General features: G+C 45.1%; 1 protein-coding gene across 1 annotated transcript in view; it reads right to left on the bottom strand.

Moving 5' to 3' along the window:
* GTPBP4 (GTP binding protein 4) overlaps positions 1 to 25,073 on the bottom strand; it is a 211,195-nt gene that overhangs the window by 6,636 nt on the left and 179,486 nt on the right. Inside the window, exon 15 of the mRNA XM_086951152.1 lies at positions 8,975 to 9,040. Within this exon, the coding sequence (XP_086807278.1) occupies positions 8,975 to 9,040 (66 nt within the window). The remainder of the gene's footprint in view (positions 1 to 8,974; positions 9,041 to 25,073) is intronic.

Here is a 25,073-nt window from a genome sequence, read left to right as displayed (position 1 = left end):
TGCTGGGAAGGACAGACCCTTGCTTCGTGACCTAGGGCTGGTCTGCAGTTTCCAAGGAAGAGGTGGTCGAGACTGTGCTTTGTGCGCTGGGTCCCCCTGCTTGAAGACTGTGTTTTGTGCTGTGTCTTGTTCCCCCAAGGCCCGAGGTGAGCTGGCTCCCTGTTTTGGAAACACAGGAACATAAAAGTTTCCAGAGAAGTTTCAAGCGACACAGTGGACAAGTGTTGTGGCAGCTGGAGACCCTTGGAAGTTGTGCCCAGTGATCTTGGACACATAGAGGTGAAGTGAGACTAGGACATGCAGGGTGCGTGTCATGGTGCACCGCAGGACCTGGTGAAGAGCACCTGGTCAGTGGGTGCATCGGAGGTGAAGGGAGTCTCGGACGCGCAGAGTGCATGTAGTGGTGCACAGGAGGCGTTGGTGAGGAGCGCCTGGTCAACGTGTGTATCAGTAGTGGAGTGAGTCTCAGACGAGCAGGGTGCAAGTGGGGGTGCACCGGAGGCGCTGGTGAAGAGGACCTGGTCACCGAGTGCACCGGAGAAGTGAGGCTCCGACACGGTGAGCGTGTCGGGGTGCGGCCGAAGGTGTAGGACAAGAGCGCCTGGATATCGGGGCACGGGTGTAGGAGTAAGTCTCAGTGAAGCAGTGTGCGTGCTTTGGTGCAACCTGAAACTGTGGAGTTGATCGGCTGATCGAAGTGTACACCGGAAGAAAGTGAATCTCTGCAGCGGTGTGCGTGTCTTGGCGCCACCTGAGAAGGCAGGAAGGAGTGCCTTATTCAAAGATAAGATAAAGTCAAAGATTTTTCTATATACACCCTCTCATTGTTTTTATTAACATTTGTCTTGTTTTACATTGATGATTTGAATGAGATGTGAAAAGCTAAGATTTCCTGACTTACTATCAAATCAAGGTACCAAATACCTGGAATTTACTACCACCCAAGGTTATCATTAATTTGGACCTTACCATTTTAGCATACTAATAACCTAAATCATAACACGTGAATAAATCCCTTGAAGGCATTTCTACTCTACCATTTACCTTGCCCAAGCCCTCAATGTTTTTTGGATTGCCCATTACATTTTGTATGCTTACAAGCAGGCCACATGGTTGTGGGAGAAATGCTCCTGAATTTTAGCTCAGGCCAAATGGGGGTTCAAGACAATATCAAAGGTGCACACTCAGCGGCACTAGGGCGGCCTCGTGCAAAGGGCTGTTTTGGCGTTGGGCGCCCTGTTACTTTCAAGGGTTTTTCTCCAGATTGCAAACGCACTGCAGGCTCGGGGACGGTCTACTGGAGCAGCCACCACTTGGAGAGATAAGTTGGGATCTTGGGGGTTGGTTAGTCATCGTCGCTTGGGCCACCCAAGGCTGTGGGGCGCCGGGTGCAGTGGTGTCTTTTAGGGCTGGGTCTTCTTGTCAGTTCCTGGTTGCGATTTTGGGTCCTTCTGGATTTCGGCTGCCGGCGTTTGCTGGAGGCAGATCAGGATCGCTGTGAGATCTCCTCGTGGTGTTGGGCCACCCGAACTCGGGCCGTAGGTAGCGGGTGCAGACTCGCAGATTTTGCTGGTGCTGGAGTCAGTGGATAAACAAATCCGGTGTTCACGAGAGACAAAGTCTTGTGCTTGGAAAGCAGGGCAGGTACTCGGGGTTCTTGAGGTTGCTGGCTGCAGGACACACCAGAGTTTTGCTTCTGCAGATTCTAGGTGGGGACAGGCCGGTAGGGCTGGGGCCAAGTCAGTAGGCCTCCTCCTCCTCTTAGCTTCGGCACAGCTGTTTGGTCCTTCTTTTTTTGTAGTTGTTTTTTGTCTGAGGAGGCAAGGTTTGTGGTACCCCCTAAATACTAGATTTCGTGGAGTTTGAGGCAAGTACAGGTTGGGACCAATGGGTCCCTTCCTTGGGGTGGGTATGCCAACCTCCAGTGGGAGGGGGGCATATGCCTCACTCTGGATGGCTACGGTCCCCTATCTGCAAGATGGCGGGGACTGAGTTCTGCTTCACCTCGCCTCCCCCCACCTGAGGGGTGGGGTTGGCAAAGGTCGGCAGACCTCTTCCTCGCTTGGGTTTCCCACCGATTCTCCCACCCAAAGTGCGGGTCAGAACTAGTGGAGGCCAATTACTGAAAGCAGCACCAGGCCTGTGGAAGCTCACAAAGGCAGAAGGCCTTTGAAGCATCCCCTTTGTGGACCCTGCCCATCCTGGGGGAGGAGGAAGCACCTCGTCCCAGAATGTGCATTATTTCAGTAGGCTCTCGATGCAGAGGTCCAGAAACAGGTCTGTTGGTGGCAGTTGAAAGCAGCCACTCAGCCTGGACACTAGTGTTAGGTTGTTATTCAGGGGGCATATCTAAGATGCCCTCAGTGTGCCTTTTTCATTAAATCCCACGCTGCCATTAGTGTGGTTTTAATGTGTTGAGAAATTTGATACCAAAGTTGTCAGTTTTCAGTGCAGCCATTATGGTACTGTGGAGTTCGTAATGACAAACTCCTAGCACCATAACCTCTTAATGGCAGCACTGCACTTACAATGTCTAAGAATGGACTACAACACTGTAGGTGTACAGGGCTCATGCACCTGTACCCACACCTCTTGTATAGTGCACCCAGCTAGAGGGGTAACCGATCTATGCCTGGGCAGTGGGTTGTAAGAATAGCACACAGGGATGTGTGCCATGTCGACTTAAAACACGCATCCTGCAAAGGTAGCGTGTGAGTATGAAGGTACAGGACCTCTAAGGGTGGCACAATAAGTGCTGCAACCCTTAGATGCCCTAGTCACAGTGAGCTGGGTACCTGGGGTACCATTTACCAGGGGCTAACCTGTGGGTAGAGAGTGCCAATTGGGTTTGGTCTTCAATGCAGTTTTAGGGAAAGAACATAGGGGCACATGCATCAAGCGAATTACCAGCCCCTTTGCGACCAGTAATTAGCCATTTGGGATGCATCAAGCCCAAACCCAATCACAAAATAAGTATTTGCAAAATTTGTGATTACCTGTTTTACTAATGCATTTAGGGAATCGCAATTTACAATTCCTGAAATGCAATGCAAGTAGCCATCTGAGATTACGATTTAGCATTAAGAAATCGCAAATTACCACCAACTTCAAGTTGGTGGTAATCTGCAATTCCTTGGAAAAATGCTAGAAATTGCATTTTTCTAAGTGCCATGTGTGCGCCACATGTGCACACATGCCAGTTTTGGGGGTGAATCAGGGTGGCCTTCAATCAATGTTCACACCACCCCCATCGAGCATTCCGGTCGAAATCCTGACGTTTGAACAGGCCATCTACAATGAAGTAGAGAAAATTGACCCACTTGAGACGTTCAACAACCTCTCAAGGGAAGAAAGAGAAGCAATACAAACCCTCCGAGACAACCACGATATCATCATCAAACCCGCAGATGAAGGCGGAGGTATAGTGATCCAGGACAAACAGGCATACAGAGCAGAGTGCCAAAGACTACTTGATGACACACTTAACTACAAACGTCTCAATGGGGACCCAACTACCAACCTTCAGGTCGCCATTACCAATCTGGTGACATCCATATCTCAAAACAAGAGGCAGCCTTCCTCTGTAAAACAAAACCCAAAGTATTCATAAAGAAGCCAGATCACCCCGGGCCGGCCAATTGTGTCGGGCATTGATTCACTCTTGGGGCCCCTCTCCAGGTTCTATGACTTTTTCCTTAATCCACTCATACAGGCAGCATCTACATACATTAAGGATACTAAACACCTCCTATCCCTCATCTCTGATATGGAGTTTGTTCTTACCACACAACTACTGGTGGGGCTAGACATCGAAAGCTTATATACAAGCTTACCCCAGGACGCCACCCTCAATGTGCAAGAGGAAATGCTGACAAGATCGCAATGGGAACATTCAACACCCAGGGAGTTTGTCCTAGATCGCGACAAACTCGCACTTAAGGAGAACTATTTCGAATTTGAAGATACATCCTATCTACAAACAAACGGTACCTCGATGGGCAGCAATTTTGTCCCCCGCGTGGCAGGACTCATTCAAAGACTCAATGGTTTTCTGGCGTCGGTACATCGACGACATCCTCATGGTATAGACTGGCACTCAGGAGTCGCTACACCATTTCTTAACCTGGCTGAACACACGGGACCCATTTCTGCGTTTCACGACAACAAGCAGCAGTAACCAATTACCTTTCCTTGATCTAATGATCAACTCAAAAGGCGGCAAGTTAACCACCATCACGTATTACAAACCAACCGCAAGGAACTCGTTACTCCAATTTGGAAGCTTCCACCAGCGCCCCCTCAGGGAAAACTTGCCTTCTGGCAATTTCTGCGCATTAGGCGCAACTGCAGCAGCAAAGAGGACTATAACAAACAGGCAGCTGACCTGGCCCAGAAATGACACCAACCGTGACAAAAACGGGACTCCCTCCTAGAAGTGTATGAACACACTGAGGCCAGCCCGCCACTTACCTGTGTCACAACTTACAACCGCATCTCAAACCAAGTGGCCAACATAATAAGGAAAAACTGGAGGATCCTAAACACAGGCCGCCGTGAATGGTCACAACCACTATTCGCCTACAAAAAATCCAACAGCCTGAGGGACCAACTAGTGTCGACACGACCAAGAACCAATGAACGCACAGCAAGCACCACACTACACACTGCGTAGGGCCTGCCTAGAGTGACAGGACACTACCCATGTGGAGACTGCAGCATCTGCCATCTGACGCAGCACAGCAAGACCCTAGACCTGGAACCAGAAGGATATGGCATCAACTGAAGCACACCAATTGCAATTCCACTAATCTAATATACCTCATTGAGTGCCCGTGCTAACTCAGATACATAGGGATGACAACAAGAAAAGTGCGCACGTGGATTACAGAACACAGAAGCGCGATCCGGTGCAAGAAGTCCAATAGCAGACTCATGGAACACTTTCTCACTACAGGTCACGCCCCCAACGATATGCGGTGGACAGTAATTGAACAAATTCCGGTCCACCCCACTGACAATGAGAAAAACCTCACCAAAGAACAGCGCTGGATCTATAGACGGTCAACCCATATTCGGGGCCTAAATGACAACATTCCTTGGAACAGCCTCAGAATAGCTTAAGGAAATCATCCCTTGTCCACTCCAGCCACCTCTACAAACCCAGCAAGGACTGTGCCAAATATACATGCCTCTACTCTATGCGAAGCCTAAACACTACCAGTAATCAGTGTTTTGCCCCTTTAATAAATACTAGAGCATAGCTCACTTGAGCGCTGCACCGCCCACCACACTGAACTGACAAGAGGTTCGAGTCAGCACCTCTGCCCAGTCATACACTTTTAATTTTATTTCTTTATTTCGTTATACCTTATTCTTTAGTAACACACAAGGGAGCAAATTCTTTTATTGCATAAAAATCCTTTATTGCATACGCACAAGTTACTACATGTGTAACGATATATCTGTAAGAGACATTAGTTAGTGATAGATTCCTTACCTTAGACTATCCCCAGGCGTCAGACTGGATCCGGAAACTTTTGCGTAGCAGTACCCTTGCGCGTCGGTAGGCGTCGTCTGCGGCTCCGCGTCCGTCGTTGGCGCTGTGATGACATCGTCGGAGTACTTAGACGCCGCCTCCGCGTGCTGATGTCAGTTCTTAGACACAGCTTTTCCGCACCAGAAACGCAGAGCTATGCAAAAAACCAACACTGGTGCCATGAAACTAGGGCCCTGAAAGGGGATGACCTTAACCCTAGATATCGGTTCGCAGAACGGGGAGGATGGGTGGGTCGGTAAGGAATCTATCACTAACTAATGTCTCTTACAGATATATTGTTACACAAGTAGTAACTTGTGCATCTGAAAGAGACACGTTCGTGATCGATTCCTTACCTTAGAATAGATACCCCAGCAATACCAACCCTGTGGTGGTGGGTCTGCGAACCAATAATCACACCATAGCTTTACCCCTTCTTTACCCCTTCTTCATCCATCCAGCCTTTTTCATTCACATGTACAAAACCACCAAAAGGAAACTTGAGTTTCGGCACTGTTTTTCTTTTAAAAATAATCATTGGTCTCAGTTTGGAGCATGCTAGTACCCCTGTAAAACTGGACTGCTCATGTCCCGTTTTTATTAAAATAGTTTTTTCACCTTTTGGATGGACAGTTTTATTTGCAACCATATCAAAGTTCATTGGAGTTTCATTCATATTTCCGATACTACTTAATGCATAGCCATGTTTATTGAATCAATCAATCAATCATTACATTTCTAAAGCGCGCTACATACCCGTTAGGGTCTCAAGGCGCTGGGGTGGGCCGCTTCTGATCGAAGAGCCAGCTCTTGAGGAGTCTTCTGAAGGCCAGTAGGTCCTGAGTCTGTCGTAGGGTGGTTTGGAGGGTGTTCCAGGTCTTGTTTTCCGGATGCAAGGGAATGTAGCGAGGACGAGGTTGGCTGAGCGGAGGCTTCGGGAGGGGGTGTGGAAGCTGATTCGGTTGTTGAGGTAGGTAGGTCCAGTGTTGTGGAGTGCTTTATGTGCGTGGATGAGGAGCTTGAAGGTGATCCTCTTATTGACGGGGAGCCAGTGCAGGCCTCTCAGGTGGGGTGTGATGTGGCTGCGCCGGGGGACGTCGAGGATCAGTCGAGCTGAGGCGTTCTGGACTCGTTGTAGTTGTCTCTGGAGCTTGTTAGTAGTTCCTGAGTAGAGGGCGTTCCCGTAATTGAGTCGGCTGGTGACGAGGGCCTGGGTGACGGTCTTTCTCGTGTCTTATAGGGATCCATTTGAAGCTGTAGTATTATGTAGCGATGGAAACTATATACTTTGGCATCAAGAGTCCGCCTCACTTCTCTCACCGCTTATGGCGCAGCAGTCCAGAGCACTGTAGTACCTTCTTCAGGGGCCGCCTTCAGTAGCAACTGACCCCTGCCATCGATCTATGGGCGCAGCTCCTCACAACGTTAAGTTGCATGAGACGACACCCGCCGTATAAGACGACCCCCGACTTTCGAGAAGATTTCATGGGTTAAAAAGTCGTCTTATACGTCGGAAAATAGGGTAGCTTGTTTCGAATAAAAGAGCACTGCCACGGAGGTCTGGTTAGCAGGCCTCAGTGCACAGAGTTGAAAACCAGCATCTAGGAACTAAAAAAGGTGGAAAAAACTAGAGGTACTGCAACAAAAATACAGTTTACTACAGATGGTGCTTATCTCACTGGTGCTGGTTAAAAATTTGTCTTTTAGCACAATTTACATATTATTGTCAGACATGTTATGCAACCAAGCCTAAAGGCACATCTAAGAGCTTTTCCTTTATTTCAATCTTTATTATGTCGCTTTAAGTAAAGATTATTTTTAAAAATTAAACCATTTTCACAAACGTGAGGCACAGTTTTCTCTTCACTAGCCCAAGGAGCAGGTGCAGCCCAGTGGGTGGTGCTCACTTGCTTGCAGGGTCAAGGGGTCAACAAAGCAGCCTTTCGGACCTTTCTCCAGTCCAGATGGGATCTGAGGTTCAGGGTGCCGGGGTGTCATCTTATGATGGCTGTAGGTTCTTGGGCTTATGTAGGATCTACCTGCCTGGGAACTCTCCTCCCTCAACCACACTTCACCCTCATAACTATCCTTGCAAAGGTAAGGGAATCATTTCTAGATCAAAAATGCAACTATGAATCTACGGCTATTGCGGGCTCAAGCCCTTCTCAAATCTACCCCAGGTTTACAGAGTACATACAATAGTTGGGCAGTTCCGGGAATTTGAAAATTGTTCGTAAAGCCAATTCCCCACGGCAAAAACCAGGGCATCACATAATGGTTGGCACAAGTAAAACTTTAAATTGAGGCCATCCCAATCACACCTAGGTACGGAGGGTCATTCAAGCATCGCATGACTAATGTATTGGACGAAGGACAGAAAAAAATATTCCCTCGTCCAACTCTATCATATTGTTTTTCAAACTGTTTTAAGTTCAAAAAGTGGTCCACACTTTTTTGCAACTCAATTGTATCACAATTACAAAGCAGATTTACACCAATTCACACATATGATCTATTCGGGGTAAAGTTCTTGTTTTATGCCAAGATTGTTGCAATTCATTTCAACTTTTCTAGCAGGAGTAGAAAGCACAATTTCCTATTAAATGCACATTGCTTAAATGGAGCCAAAACTATGGGCAAAACAAATAAGGTCTTTTCAATGGCAAGTGAAAATTACCCGTAACAATATAAAGCAATATTGCCAACTTATACATTTAGAACATAGTGCCTAAGACTCCCAGTTTGCAGTTTTTACTGATTTTTACAGATACATACAGCCAGAAAACAGTTGATTTCCGGTCTGTATTTATTTCTAAAAGTGGTAAAAAACTGTAAATTGTGTTTCTTTTGAGTGACTCTCCATGGTGTCCTTCATAAATTCCAGTTCAACTGCCGAGCAGCTAGACAGCATCAGGAGTTTAATACAGGCATACGATAACATATTTGTATATAATTTTAATATTTACCTATAGTTGTATAGGGTTTTGTTATATGTGCCTGCTTTATTTGCTAAAACAAGGCTGATATCGATGTACAAGAGCATGTTTATAAATTCAATAATGTGGCAATATACAAAATAAATATGGAGTGTCACTGGAATTGTCAAACAAATATGGATAAATATCACTGGAAAGGTCAAAAAATAAATATAGATAAATACAGACAAACTTAGAAAAAAAAACATAAAACCGGGAGCCCTAATAATGCCTTAAAATACTCTTGCAAGAAGAATACTAGGCATGAGAGTTAATTAGAGATGTGCACATTTGTGGTAATGTATTCAAAGATAAGGCAATGGGCGCTCAATAACTGAGGCAGAAATAGCAATAACATCAATGACTATGTACGGTTCACTATGAGAATGTTGTAGCTCAACATTTCTTTAGCCCGAATAACATACTTCACACTATAACAGTTCTGAAATGCTTCCATACTCACCTCATCCTTATCGGTCATATCAATACCAAGACCACTCATCTCTTTTTCTAATACTTTTCGTTGAACCTGAAAGAAGCAAGCATGTGATCAGCAATATGAATAACATTGTTAATTGTGAAATGTCAAAAGATATGCCTTTACATAGCCATTTTTTAATCAAATATTTTAGTGCCACTATACAGACATGCAATCAGAATCAGGGATACACGATGCACATATAAATAACAGTGGCAAGTACCATAAGCTTAATACAAGACATTCCTATGAGTAATAAAAATACTTACTTTCATAAAACCATAATCAATCCTCCAGCCACAAAACAGACTTCGATCTAATTAGGACCAAAGCATACCTATCATGGTCCCCAGATTGTCCCATATTGATGCCACCAATGGATTTTTCTAACACCCTACATCTAAACATTCCTTTCAACCGGGGTGTGCAATTTCTAATTTTCCAGGAGGCATTTGATGGAATGATTCGCTTAAGCATCAAGTTTATACAGGAGAGTCAGCCCAATTCCTCTGATTTAGGCTTATTAACGCTTTCCCAAACAGCTAACAGGGCAGCTTCAGATAGTATGTACAAATAATTTCCTGTGTAAAAGCACCATAAAATAGAGGAACAGGAGTCTACCACTTCTACAACAATCTTTTACGGGTATAATAAATTTTAGTATGGTGGCAATAAACCAGAATGACCCCATAGCAAGATAAAAAAGTAACTTTTTGAGGGGGCATGTGTCTTAATCATTATCAAATGCAAGAACCCCTACGTCGACTTCCCAAGTAGCCCACAGAACTGGGAATGTGGTTAGTATATTCATAACAAGATCATAAGGGATCTAAAGATCTGAGATAATATCGGATCATCTAGTGCTTTAACTCTTAATCGGAAGTGTGAGATTACCTCCACATTGTGAGTTGACAGGAATGTCTCAACTGCTGGTAGCAGAAAAACAGGGAGTTATACAGGCTAAACTTCTGCTGTAGATCATAAAAAGCTTTTTTCTGAGCCTAGCATACCATATCTTCCACCTGGGAGTTAACACCTTGAGAAACCACAAAACGTAGGCACCTGTGGGACAGCAGTGGAGATCCACAATGAGGTTTTCTCCCTATGCTTATGACTCCATAACAAGGAGGGCATCAGACCACAGCCTAATAATTTTTAAAGTGGTGAAATGCAGCAATGTACCTCATATAGACAGTGCAGATGAACTGCCCCTTCCAATGCCCATTTCTATGTCTGATACGATGGGTCAGAAGGGGATGCAAATAACTATGCATCAACAATGAGGCGCTATTACACTCTAAAGTGAATCTGAACACCTATTGTACCAAGACTACTGCTGTACGGTAAAATAACATTCAACAATTAAGATGCAGAGATAGCCACCTCCCCACAAAAAAACATTAGGTAGCATAACTTTACCATGGAAAGAACAATATATAAGGTGGGGCAATTTTGCATAGCGTATAACAACTTTGAAAGCGCTAATATAGGAAGCTGGCTGTTTATATAGTGTACCAAAATAAGGTACGCTGTGTAAAGAGTCTAGTCCAGGCATCCCTTATTGGTTTACAGGGGCAAAAATGAGAACATTAAATGCCATCTTTTGTGGTGGTGTGGGCAAGCAGTTTAGGCTTATCAGAGGGTAGTGCTAAGCATTTGTTGGACTCGCAGAAGCAATAAATGAGACTCACAAGAAAAAATCTGAGACCAACTTAGAACAAGCATTTGCAATCCAATAGGTCTCGCATTTGCGAGAGGTTGAGCTATTGGCATTGTAAAGGACAATCCTTTTTATTTATGTGTTTTGAAAACCTACAAGTGTTGTGTAAACATGCATTTTGTACTTGTAGTCCTTGCTTACAAGAAGAAAGGCTGGCAGTAACTGCACCTCTTTAACAGCCAGTTTTGCTCCTCCTAAGCAAGAACTTCAAGTACAAAGTGCATTTTTACACACCGCTTGCAGGTTTTCAAAAAACAAATAAAAAGGCATTGTAATTAACAAAGCCATTTGCGCAAACTCTAGCAAAGCAAAACCAAAGAGGATGATGGACGGAGTGTTGAACATTGCAAGCACTCACCCCCAGTCAATTGATCTGAGTTTAATCCATCATCATTCTTTAGCTCACTCCGCCACCCCAGTTCAGACATGGCCATATGCAAATTAGTCTGACCCTGTGCCTCATGGGAACAGTCCAGCCCGAACTGCCAAGACATGTCTTTCCTGGATCGGAAACAAGCATCCTGGGACCAGTTTCTGTCAAATCTGCCGTCAGTCAGGCTAGCTTGAATCCAGTGGCAAAGTGAGCAAGGGACCCACGTCTGGGCATACCCTGTCAACTTAGGGCGAACAAAGAAAGGGGGTGATAGACGGAGTGTTGAACATTGCAAGCACTCACCCCCAGTCAACTGATCTCTTGACTGGGGGTGAATGTTTTGATTTGTTCTGCATTCCGTCCATAAATTGTGTGTCTTTTGCTTTCTCGCCCTAAGTGCACCGGGGATGCCCAGATGTGGGTCCCGGGTTCACTGTGCCACTGGAATCAAGCTATCCTGGCTGAAGAGGGATGAAACCCCGAAACCGGTCCTTGGATGCTTGTTTCTGGTCCAGGGAGGACCTGGCTTGGCAGTTCGGGCAGGACTGTTCCCATGAGGCACAGGGTCAAGACTGATTTGCATACGGCCAGGTCTAAACTGGGGTGGCATGTTGAGCAAAATGATGGATTTAACCCAGATCTCTTGACTGGGGTGAATGTTCTGCATTCCGTCCATCAATTGTGTTGTTTTGCAAACTCTTGCAAATGCAAGACCTATTGCAATGCAAATGCTCGTTTAGTCTCTTGCTCTCTGAAAAAATCTGATGAAGCAGGTCCTCAAAATTAAGTGCCAGTTGGTCCCACCTGCAACTACTAGCTTCATTTAAGCACTTCCATTAAGTAAGAAGGTTTTAAAGGAGACCCCCTACTTGTTCATTAAAAGATTGCTAGAAGAGGGTCAGGGTGCACACAAACAGCATGTTTTACTACAGTACCGTGCCATTCTGGGCATATCAACACCTGGCTATGTGATGGGATCTAAAACTATATAATAGCAGCTTTCATTTTGACCTGTTTGACCGAGGAGGAGTTTTTCAATTATGAAAATGTGATAGACAAAATTCTGGCTGTTGCTTTGGCAGTTCTAGACAAAACCTTGGCTCATCTGAATTGCTGGTGCCCAACGTTTGCCAGTGAGCTTAAGACGCTTCAGGTCCGATCTTTTGGCTGTCTAGGTTTCCTTATATGTAACACCGCCCATCCACATTTCAACTGTACTCACCTGTGTAGTTTTGTGAAGCAAATGAAGATCATAATAAGCATGGACCACTTTTTCAACTGGAGTTAAAGTACCAGTGATTATCGAAATAATGGCAAGTGCTTAACATAAACGCTACTCTCTCTTGACTTGCACTAAATTTTACTTAGTTTTAAGCGCTTTTTTATTGATTTGTTTTAATAAACTAGCATGAATGATTATTCATTCACTAGTGCAACTATCAAAGATTATTCATTCATTCACTAGTGCAGTCAGCCAAGGAAAGATTTAGAAAAGTAATCATTTGGCCTGTTCTACATATGAAGGAAGACAGATAAAAAGACTGGGTTAGCATAAGGCTCCACTTTCAACTCTATGTTCTGGAAGCAACGCGGGCTATGTTTTCACTTTCCAAAAGCAGTGTTGCCAGCTCATGATCTAATTAAGAGAGCTCTGGTTGGGGCGGACCTTAGATTTAAGGAGGTGTGCTGGAGGTGGGGCTTACGGCCAGTGGGCCATTACTGTGTTGAAAGGTAGGATTATGAGCAATTTCATAGCTCCCAAAGGGGTCAGGCTAACCCAGGAGGTACCAGGACACCTACCACTTCTGCTGGTTATGAAGTTTCAGGCTATATTGTACCTACAACCAATGTGTTATTTTGCAATAACTAAATTTCAATTTCTTGTAACAGGCGCCAGTTAATAACTTGGAATGTTGCTAAACTTTTCGTACATTTGTGTCCTCACATTTGAACAGTTGTTATATCTTAAAACCTAGAAACCAACAAAATGGAATTTCAAACAAATACTTATGTACATCTAGAAAATATAGCTAAATGGAAATCGGTGCTAAAGTATGCCAGAAATTCAATATTTTACTAAAACTCAAGATGAATTTTCAGTCTAATTATCTAGTCTATTCCGGATCTAGATATACAGCATGCAACCCAAACCAAGTGTGGGAGTTTAGAAAACAGATAAGCAATTTCATATAGGCACGCAGCTGTGGAATTTTCTTGTTCACTGTACATCTGTGGCACAATCTTTCATTTATGGATATGAGATTAATTCTCTATTTCTATTGCCACGACCTGGACTGTAAGACATTTATAATTTGAAATATTTAAGGGACCACTGTAGTGTAAATTACACATTTTCTCTTAAAAGAATTGTGAGAAAACTTTAGGCAATTCCTTGGATTCGATAGCTGCCAAAAACGACATACTATGTGTTTATGAAATGTAATCTGAATGAATCAATGTATATGTCCGCACCATGTTTAGAGCATCTGTATTCCCCGTTGATATTCCTCTCACTTGTGAAAGTTACTTTTTGTATGACTAAGTGTGTTCAATGTGACCACACAGGAAAACAGATGTAGTTTGAACTATTGTTTCATTTCCTGTTCTGATGGAGCATGCAGAAACGTTTCAGTGAAACACCAAATGATGAAATGCATTCACTGCGGAATGGTTTGAAACTAAAAGGTCTGGACGCCGTTTCCGAAGCAGTAGGGCAACTCTGTTATGGACATCTGTGCATTGCAAAAAGACAGCTCTTTTTTCAGAAAAGCTATTCCTCTCTAGTGAGCTCAACACTGTGGCTTGCTTGTGCAACTGCAGATTATGAGATACCAGTAAAACGTCACTATTCGAAGGGCAGAACAATGCAGAAGGCTTTTGCCACTTACCTGCTCCGTTTAACATTCCCTCTGGCAGGTACTCTGTGCGTCCACCCAGAGGTTGGAGTTAATGTTATTGGGACAAATGCCAGCATGATGGTATTTTACAGGAATCAGCCTAGCGCCTGCGGCGGGGTATCCAGCAACAATATGAGAGAGTTCCACAGCCAAAAAGTTGACAGGCACGGGTAGAAATGCGTGCACCACTTCGCTGATCAATTTAAGACTGCAATGGATTATACGCCTAATAATGTAAATCTTGATTTTGAGAAAAATGTAATACTCTGTCTGGAGTAGGTAGGTGGAGTTTAGATCACAACTTGGCCGCGCAAAAAATAAATGTACAGGTCTTTTTGCTGGGGCACTGCAAACAGGCACTGCCCGCGATAGTGGCAGCTCCGGGTTTACCAATGAAAGGGCTGCAGACAGTTTAAAGGGCGAGCTAGCACAGTGGGGCACCTGAATATTTGTGACTTAAAGGGGGCATTCTTAACCTCTTCAGACCTTAAGCTGTTTCCTGCTCGGTGAATGGCATTTTCATAAGAACCATTGGTTTCAAAGCAACACAAAGCCAGACTGAGGGAGAGATCCCAGGAGAACGAGTCTACTCACTCGAAAACATATTCCGCCTGGAGCTCCTTTAAGGAAGATTGGAAAACAAAGCTCACTTCAAAAACAATACGAACAAAACAATCTAAATTTGTTGCTAGACAATACCATGTTCTTGTGCTGAGCTGTAGGTAGCCGAATGCATGATGTTTTGCTCAGTGTGTGCTGAAAAGCGTGTTGACGTACACAAACACACGCACTTCACTGTTTACGAATAAGAAGTGAGGGGCCCCAGTGTTGGCCGGACTAAAGTAATTTTTTTCCTAACAGACAAATAACAGCAAGAGATCTTGTTAAGTTAGAAGGCACTCACACGAGAGAAACAAAAGCAAACGACGTGAGCCGTACAAAAGCACATCGCCTGTCCGGGCATGTGCACATGTCCTGTCCCACTTCCGCCGAAAAATCGACGACAATAGATTGCCATGGCGAGCATCGCATGTGTTGCGTCGCTAGGTGAGACCTAAAAATAAACAATTTTGATCCCAAGAACTTAATTACCAAATATTTTTTTAAATATGAATTTTTACAGGAAAGTAAAATGTTCACCTAACCGCGTCTTTATGCAGCAATGCTTCCCTATGGGAGAAAAGGCATATGTTGAATACAGTGGTTAACGGTTGGTTTCTGGGGGTCTCCAAGACTTGGGGGGGGGGGGGGGGGGGGGGGGGGGGCAAAGGCCCAAATGACCAACAGCAGTAACTAGTTACTTGCTCTGGGGCGTCTGGGTGAAGAGGTGCTGGTCGGGTTGGTATATTTGCATGCTATGCTGGTGGAAAGAAAAGGGTGGGACCACCTAGAAACAGGCTGCAGTGGGGGACTTGATGACCAGTCCGGGAGCTCCCAACTGGGGTGCGGGTCCTGGGAACAAAGGGGCACAGTCGCTTTGTCGGTACCGGGGCTGGGGCACTTGGGGATCGAGTAGAAAGGTCTGATGTGGAGAAGTGTGGCTCAGGGGTTAGAGGCGGCAGACCCGGAAGCTGAGATCGGCCCTGGACCAGGGTTCAATTCCCCGCCTCGGCGGGTCTTGGGCTAAAAATTCCACGGACTCGATAATTATCGCTCCGGTGCCTTCTCGACTCACGGGTTCACACTCTGCGACTCTGGGCAATAGCTTGCTTAATCTCCACAATGGCCCCTCGCGGCGGGATGCCTGGCTTTCACCTTGTGGATACCCTGCCGGGGCTATCTCACAGGGGAATACCAGGACGGGTTCCCTAAGCAAGCGCCGGGACACCCACTGCGGGTAGCTGTGCGCTATATAAGCTCAAATACATTTACATTTACATGATGGGCTCTGCGCATCCTAGGGCCTTGCGGTTGCCTGTCTCACCAGTTAAGGGTGCAAAAATCAGGAATGCTGGGCCACTCTGGAAGCGGGGGTCTACGGTGCGGACGTCCCTCAACGGCTGCTCAGTGTCACTGTTAAGAGTCACAACTGGACTTAAACAGGCCTTAGCTGCTGCAAGGGGTCCGGTACCCCGGATATTGGTCCAGTGCGGCTCTGGTTGGTCCTGGTGTTAATTCAAAAAAGGGGGAGAAAAAGGATAACTGGGTTCCACCTCCTCTGCAAGTAACTCATTCCAAAAACAAAACAAGCATTGGCATTGCCAATAGGTTAGCCTGTTAATAATCCGGTCATTCCCATAATTTAAAGGAAGAAATTTTAAACCCACCTAATTACTGGGCAAGTGGTGCATTATCTATTTATTAAAGTATTGTGTTTCCTTACTTTCACTGAAGTCCTACCACAAGGGTTAAATTATTGCACATTCTACGTGCACTCGGTTACGTGCTCCGTTGTTCGCGACTTATGTCGGTGTAATACAAATACTACACAAAATATATAAAACAAAACCAGTATCCGTTTCTGGGATCCATGACATGCTATTGAGACGCCGTCAATCTATGCTGGTGGCTGGCGGGTACCCAGCATGGTTTAAACAGTCATCTTTCCCGCAGTGGAAGCTGAGAGAATGGTGGCTGACCCAGTAGCCGTCGTTGGGTGGACTGCCCAGCTCCATTCTTGGTGACACTAGCAATGACCACATGATGTCACCGACAGAGGTGGGGGTTCAACAGCTGGGACGGCCCTTCCCCGGCCCTATTACTGTGGGCTAAGCCCCCTGAGAAGTATGGGTGGCACTGGAGGTTCCTGTTACCTCTCTCCTAAAAATCACAGCCCTGGAGCCCATGTTCAGCGGATATGTATTTTGCACTTGTTTCCACTCGTCTACGTAATAGCCATAATGGGATGTCCATGTAGCACCTGAATTTTACCTATAAAGTGTTTTGCATTTATTGTTGCGACCCCACGAACCATACCCCATAAACAGACAAACATTTCACAGGAAGGAATATCCTTCAATGGTATTCAGTTCAAAGTTCTGCACTGATTCCCGTCATGAGTACTTTATGACAGCTCAGTGCTTGCACTACAGTTGTTAATACTAATGCACACACTTGTTAAATTGCAGACCCCATGACTGTCGGGGGCCTGGGCAGCCTGTGTGTGCAGAGCCAGCAGGACCAGCCTGTGGGCATGGGGTGGGGGGATAGGTCCATATGAAGAGTCAGTGAAAGCCACGCTGCCCCGACGCAAAGAGAAAGGAAAATGCTACTTACAGTATGCATCTGTTATTGGCATGTAGATTTTTATATTTGTGCATAGATCACCATCTGGTGTTGGGCTCGGATGTTTGCACTTTGTTTTTGTCTTGGAAGAAGTCTTTGTAGTCACGAGGTAGGTGACTCCTCCTTAGGACTATAGTGTGCATGGGCATTGACTACATCTCCATGAAGGGTTATGATAGAGTTAGTAAGAAATAGAAAGAGATGTTCATGTGTAATGTATCTAAGTAAGATAGTACTGAAACGGTTAGAGGTATCTGGAGAGGCGGGTGGGTGTATACGAATCTACAGCTCTACATGCCAAGAACAGATGCATACTGGTAAGTAGCATTTTCCGTTCGAGGACTATGAGCTGTAGATCGTATACTTGTGCATACACTATACCGCAGTTACCTCCTTAGCGGTGTCTACCTGTATCTGTTGCAGTGGTTTGAAAAAGTGTTCTTAAAACAGCCTGGCTCACACTAGCTTGTTGTTTTGCGTGCACATCTATACAATAGTGTTTTGAGAAAGTGTGCGGTGTAGACCAAGTTGCTGCTCTGCAGAGGTCATCTAGGGGAATGTTCCCTAAGAATGCCATAGAAGCCCCTAGTTTGAGTGTGGAAGGAGCTCTAGGGGGAATGGTTAATGTGCATCTGGCTTTAAGATAGCATACGTGGATGCATTTAACAATCCACCTTACCTTTCCCCACTTTTGAAATGGGATTGCCCTTATGAGGTGGGGAGAAAGCCACAAAAAGTTGTTAAGTTTTTGTTAAGGATTTTGTCCTTTCAATGTAGTAAAGTTCTGCTCTTTTTAAGTCAACCGTGTGAAGAACCCGTTCTGCCACTGAGTCTGGTTGAGGGAAACAAACTGGGAGTTTAACAGACTCTTGTTAAGATGGAAGGCAGAAACGACTTTACGTAAAAATTTTGGGTTAGGCCTAAGAACCACTTTATTATGATGGATTTGCAAAAATGGTTCTTGTATGGTTAATGCCTGGAGTTCACTAACTCTTCTAAGACATGTGATAGCGACTAGGAAGGCTACTTTCCAAGTGAGGAACTGTAGTTCGCATTTGTGCAGCAGTTCAAATGGGGGAGCCATGAGTCTGGTATGAACAATATTTAAATTCCATACTGGAGAGGGTGGAATTATTCTTTTAAGTCCTTCCATAAATGCTTTGATAGCGGGTACTCTAAACAAAGACAAGTTTTGTCTGTTTTGGAGATAAGCTGCTATTGCAGCGAGATGTAGTCTTATGGATATATATGCTAGGTTACATTGTTGTAGGTGTAAGAGATGATGTTTTGAATGGAAGCATCTAGCGGAATGAATTTGTACAATAAATTACAAATTGTTTCCACTTTGCGGCGTAACATGCTCTGGTGGTAGGACATCTAGCCTCTTTAATGATGTTCATGCAGTATTGCGAGAGATTGAGGTGGCCAAACTAAGACTTCAGGTGCCAGATCACAAGGTTGAGTTGGTTGGGATCTGGATGTCTCATCTCTCCATGGAAAAGCTTGGGTGAGAGGCATAGCTTTGATGAGGACCTACTGATAGTTCCAAGAGGGTTGTGAACCATGATTGTCGGGCCCAACCAGGATCATTGTGAGGGAATGCGGTTTGAGCTTCCGAACCACTAACAGAATTAGTGGGGGTGGGGGAGGCGGAAAAGCATAAGCAAATTTGCCTGACCAGTTAATCTGTAGCGCATTGCCTTTGGACAACAGGTGTGGATACCTGGACGCAAAGCTTGGGCATTTTGCATTTTGATGTGTGGCGAACAGATCTATTTCTGGGTGGCCTCACCTGTGAAAGAATGGAAGAAGAACTTGAGGATGAAGTTCCCATTCGTGGAGCTGCTGTGTTTGACAAGTGAGCAGATCTGCAATCTGATTATGTACCCCTGGGAGGTGTTCTGCAAGGAGATATATGTTTTGCAGAATGGCCCACATCCATATGCTTTGAGCTAGGTGTGAAAGCTGTAGTGTGTGTTTCTGTATGTAGTACACTGCTGTTGTGTTGTCTGTACGGACCAGGACAGCTTTGCCGTATCAGATGGGGTTGAAAGATTTTAATGCCAGAAAAATTGACAGCACTTCCAGGTAATTTATGTGGTGTTGTTGCCGAGGGGTCCATATGCCCTCAATGGTATGGTTTTGAAGATGCGCTCCCCAGCCAGTGAGCGAGAAGTCTGCTGTTAGCACTATCTGTGGAACTGGGTTGAGGAACGGGCGCCCTTTGGAAAGGTTTTGTGTGTTCCACCACTGCAGAGAGCAAGGTGTGCGGCTGTCCACCAACACCAGATCGGCTAGCTGACCTTGAGCCTGGTTCCACTGACAAGCCAAAGACTCCTATAAGGGATGCATTTGGAGTCTTGCATAAGGGACGATGAGAATGCAAGAGGCCATAATCCCGATCAACTGCATGAACACCCGAGCTGGTAATAAGTGTTGAGGGTGAAATTTGGATATTACAGCTTGCATAGTGCTTATCCTGAGAGGGTTGGGGTTTGTGAAAGCTTTTGAAGTTTTTATTGTGGTGCCTAGGTACTGTTGAGTGCTGGACGGTTGGAGGTGGGATTTGGCGAGATTCACCGTGAATCCCAAGTTGTGAAGCAGCTGGACTGTTTTGTGTGCGTGTGTGTTGCACACAGCTGCTTTGTGGCTTGGCTTTTATGAGCCAGTCGTCCAGATAAGGGGACACGTGAATGTGTTTTCTTCGTAAGTGAGCCGCCATTACTGCGAGGCACTTGGTGAAGACTCTGGGTGCTGTAGTCACCCCGAACGGAAGGACTTTGAATTGGTAGTGTTGACCTTCCACCACGAACCGGAGATATTTCCTGTGTGCGGGGTGAATGGGAATATGAAAGTAGGCGTCCTTTAGTTCTAGAGTGGAGAGAAAGTCGCCTTGTTGAAGCAGTAGGAGCACCTGTTGGAGAGTCACCATGTGGAAGTGGTCTGATTGAATCTAGAGGTTTAACGAACTGAGGTTCAGTATTGGCCTGAGAGAGACGTTCTATTTTGGGATAAGAAAGTAGAGGGAGTAAACCCCTGTGCCTTGATGAGGTAAGGGGACTGGTTCTATTGCATGTTTTTGTAATAGAGAGATAACTTCTTGTTTCAGAAGGGTCAGATGTTCCTGGGAACATTGGACGTTGTCTGGGAGGGATATTTGGGGGAGTGGAGGCGAGTTCCAGGCAATAACCATACTGGAAACTTTGTCTTACCCACTTGTCTGTTGTGATACTACACCTGATCTTAGCCAAAAGGCCGAGAACTGAACCCCAAGCCATGAGGAGAGGAGTTGAGCAAGTGGAGCAGGGCAGGTCAGAGCGGGCTACGAGGCTTGCAGCAGGGGAGCCGAGCCGGTACTGCACCAAGTTGGCGCTGCACCAGCGTGAGAGTTAGCCTCACCCCTAGCCGAGGTGAATCCAGGCGAATTCGGAATCCTGACGCCACGTTTTTCGGCAGGTCACGGCACCAGTGCGAGCCCGGCTCTCCTCTCCCACGCTGAAGTGGATTCTCCTTCACACAAGATCCTTTTGTTTTTCTGATGCTCCACTGGCACAGAGCATAGACCTACTTACTCTAATTGGGCAGAGCAGAGCAGCAGCAGCACTCAGACGAACCAGGGGGTGCAGAACAGCTGCGAGATTGCCCCAGGTCCCCTGTGACTCCGTGACCATCATCAGTGGTCAGCGGGAGAAGGACCGGGATAGTATAAATACAGCCGTGATACTTCCTCAGGATTCAGGACTCCGAGGCAGCAGGTAGAGGCTGGCAGAAGCGGCAGATGCGGCAGAAGCGGAACGGGTAAGCGAACAGCCATTGGTAGTGACGGGGGACTGGCCGGACTTCCAGCACGCCTTTGTGTGGCCTCGGCTCTCTGTTCTCCACGGGGGGGTTTGTTTGCTCTGCTTTGGAGTGCAAGCGGAGTGCGTTTGAAAACTCAGCATTCCTCCGTTTTTCCCTGGTTATATCCTCCCTGGCAGCCTTGCTCTCAGATCAATTAGAGGGGCAATGTGGCTGCCTCCCAGCTGTAGCTCTGTGCCTGGCAGCAACTTTTGCTATGCCTGTGTGAGCTCCAGATTAGTCCAGAGGACTACACAGCGAGTGTGGGGAAAAAAATCAGCGAAACAGAACTGAGTTGAAAACAGATGAAACTGTTAGAAACCGCATTCAAATAAAAAAAATTTTTTTAATTTAAGCCAACTCAAACAGGGCTCAAGCAGGGCTGTCAATTGTTAGATAAATCCCAACCACGCAGGGATTGTGCTAAAATAATATAAGTTAGAAATTATAAATAACAGAGAGTATTAATCAAGCAGCCCTATACAGCCCTCTATTCAGCGTTTCCACAAGCACAACTTAGACGTTGACAGACAAATAGGTAAACAAATAGACATGAGGTCGGGTAAAGAAAGGTGGAGCATTACAACACTTATCAATAATCGGAAAAAGAAAAACAAGATCCTTAAAGTACCGACCAGTGTATCTGCCAGCGCCCAAGAGAAAACGTGATGGCAGCCAATGTGGAGTATGAAGTGCTAGTAAAATTAGACCGGGAAACAGGAACAGAGGGAGCAGTGTCAACGCTCATTACAGCACCAAAAACTTCATATCAACCAAAAATCTATTCCAAATTTTCCTTTGTAAAAGATGCAGGGGCAGTGTTAAATTTCACTAACGACTCACAAAAGAGACTCCCCTCCTCTTTGAGCCCAGAAAAAACTTCTTCAAAAAGAACAGAGAACAGATACAACAGGGATAACAACTGAATTTGTACAGAAAAACGATAGAGGAAGAAAGGAACATCTGGAGTCAAAAACGGAGGGATGCAGAGAAAGAACATGTAGTCAAGATCAAGAACAGGAGGGATATTGGAAGCAATTTAAATGCAACAAGGACATCAAAGAAGAGCCTTGTAAATAGGAACGAGAAAGATGAGGAGAAAGGAAACAAGGAAGCCAAGCAAACCTTAGAAACTTGCACATTACCCGTTTCCTGGCACCCCCAAGAGTTCCACTGGAACCAAATGTCAAAATTCAACCCTGTGAACATGGGACAAATGCAACACGGGACATAGCGGTATTAACCTAAAATGTACCAGACTCCGTTTCCACCCACGATAACCCCCTAGAAAGACAAGACAGCAATTATGACACTGTTGAACTACCAACAAAAACCAGAGACGAAAGTACCCTACAAAAAAGTATAGATAAATCCGTCTTAGACCAAACTAGACCCGATCCGAGAGCACTTCCTAGCCGGGACAAGGGACGGGATCCAATGATCATAGTCCCTATCCTCAGAGTCTCAGAAGAACACCGGTCATCTTCCATGACTGCAATCTCAGACAAAGGAATTGAGAACACTGGTGTCTCACAAGAAGGGACTCCCAGTATTGCCAGAAGTAACATATCCTTCCTCACAACGGAAGAGTGGGAAAAAATGGTTTCCACATACTCCCAGGGAAAGGGCAACATCACAGCAGGACACAGGAAAAGCAGCAAAGGAAGAGACTGAGGATTTATCAATATAAGAGAACAATCTATGGGCATCTCTACTAAATATCATGTAACTTTCAACAAAGGCTATGGAATACCACTCTGACAAGATGGACATTCATTTAACTCTTCTAAACTGTCTAGCCACGCATGTTACAAATATCGATAACAAGCTTTCCGAATTAAACAACTTGATTAAAAGAGCCTAATCCAAAACGGCAATAAACCCTCCAAGTTGCAACTGCTACTCAATCATTGATAAACTAGCCACACTACCGGCTGTAATGGACGATCTCCTAACTGATATAAAGAACGCAAATAATACCAAAAGCAAGGGAGTTGTAAATGCAGGCGGAAATGTAGACGGTATAAGAGAAGGAAATACACCAGAAAGGGAACCCCAAAACAACTTAATAGGAGAGGCATTGAATCTATTTGACCTAACCAAATAAGGAAACCGCGTAGAGGTACAGCCCAAAGAAAGGAACAAACTGAAGATAGGAGAAGGAGTCGCCCAAGGACAGACGTAAGGAGAAAAACCCGGGGAACGAGGCAGCCCAAAAGGGAGTAAACCTATGGGACCAGACCAAACAGGGCCCCCAGACACACAACAAGAAGAGCAGCACCAGAGCAGCTCCATCGAGCAGCTAAGCAATTTAGAAGAAGGAGACCAACAGTTCATTAAAAAGTAATCATCGTAACGACGACGTAAATGGATGAGAAAAGCAGGAATAAAACCTACACTATAAAGTCGTTCTTCCAACCAGCAAGCAAAACCCCAACAGAGATTCAGACGGAACAAGGAGAAATCAGAGATGAATCAACTTTGCATCATTAATGAGCTTTGGCCAAAGTGATCAGAAAGCACGATCCTGCAGACCAAATGTTCACCTGTATTAACTACAAGAAATGAGAATAAAGGAGAAGAGGAGGAAACAGACCTGCAGGATGCTCCAGGAATAAAAACATTGATTGAAATAAATACTTTAGGATTTAAAATAACAGCATACCAAACTGCAGAAAGTGCGGGAAAAAAATAGGGAAAATTGACACCCAGGAACTCACCGTTGCAAAATTACCAAAAATACAGATACAAGAATTGGATGCTAACCTCTAAGTGGAGATATGGAACCAGGAGGGAAAAGACCCTCAAGCATCCAGGAGATTTCAGAGGATAGAAACAGAACTAAAGACCGAAATATCTCAGGACACCTCCCACCACAATGATCTTAAATCAATTCTGTTTATTCCTGAGTATAGATCAAAGGGTTGAGAGGACATTTTAAACAGAAGTAACATTTTTGAGTATTATACTCCATCAGTAACCTGGCAGTACTAACAACCCAAGATCTAGAATCCATAGAATTCAAAAGATATAAGCACCTGTCGTAACAAGAATTAACAAAAACTACCTGGATCACAGGAGACATAGTGGAGAAAATGTTAAGAGGAACATCAATTACAAGCATGGGGGATCCGTATAAAACCCTATTACAAAGTCGGTTATCCAGAGCCATTACTTCGACATTTCCCAGAACAGAACGACAACACACAAAGAAGAGATTCGACCGGCGTGCCCATAAAATCTTTATTAAAAGGAGCCCGTGGAGTCTCAGGTGAACCTAAGGCTAGAGACACCCAGATGCTCAGGGACAAAGGTGAGAAGGATATAGGGAATAATAATAATCCACATTTGTAAAGCGCACAATCACCCGTAAGGGTCTCTAGGCGCTGGGGCCGTAGGGAAGATTAAGCAAGCTATTGCCCAGAGTCACATGGTGCTGGGCTAATTTGCTGCCGGTGCCGGGGATCGAACCGTGATCCCCAGATTCCGGAGTCAGTCGTCCTAGCCGTGGCGCCACACCTCTTCCTCTGCCACACTGGACCTGGGTAGCAATAGCCATTGACTCCAGATCTGTAGGTGCATGACAGATTAAAGAACAAGACAGGAATTCGCCATCATTAAAACTATGTTCCTGGAATATAAATGGCCTAGGATCGAAAACCATGAACCAAGATCTATTGTTGTACTTCCAGCAGTTTGATTTAATTCTACTCCAAGAAACCTGGTTAGAAGAGCCGTTTCATCTTCAAGGTTATAAATCATATCACCTTCCAGCCAGCAGAAATTCAAAGTTTGGTCACCAGAAAGGAGGCCTCACCATGTATGCCTCAATAAAAACAATAAATACTGTTAAAGAACCGCTGAATAAGAATATACCAAATAACGGAATTAACGCAATACAGTTGGGGATGGTCGCCCTGAAAAAAAATCACCCAACAGCTAATTCTGGTAAACACTTGCACCCAAATGGGTAAAAAAAAATAATAATAATAAAATAAAATCAGTGCAAAATCCCTGGTGTCAGAACTGACT

The sequence above is a fragment of the Lissotriton vulgaris genome, unplaced genomic scaffold (assembly GCF_964263255.1).
Source record: "Lissotriton vulgaris unplaced genomic scaffold, aLisVul1.2 SCAFFOLD_314, whole genome shotgun sequence".
Taxonomy (NCBI): Eukaryota; Metazoa; Chordata; class Amphibia; order Caudata; family Salamandridae; genus Lissotriton; species Lissotriton vulgaris.
The sequence above is the reverse complement of the archived record's forward strand: the minus strand, read 5'-3'. Positions and strand labels throughout refer to the sequence as shown.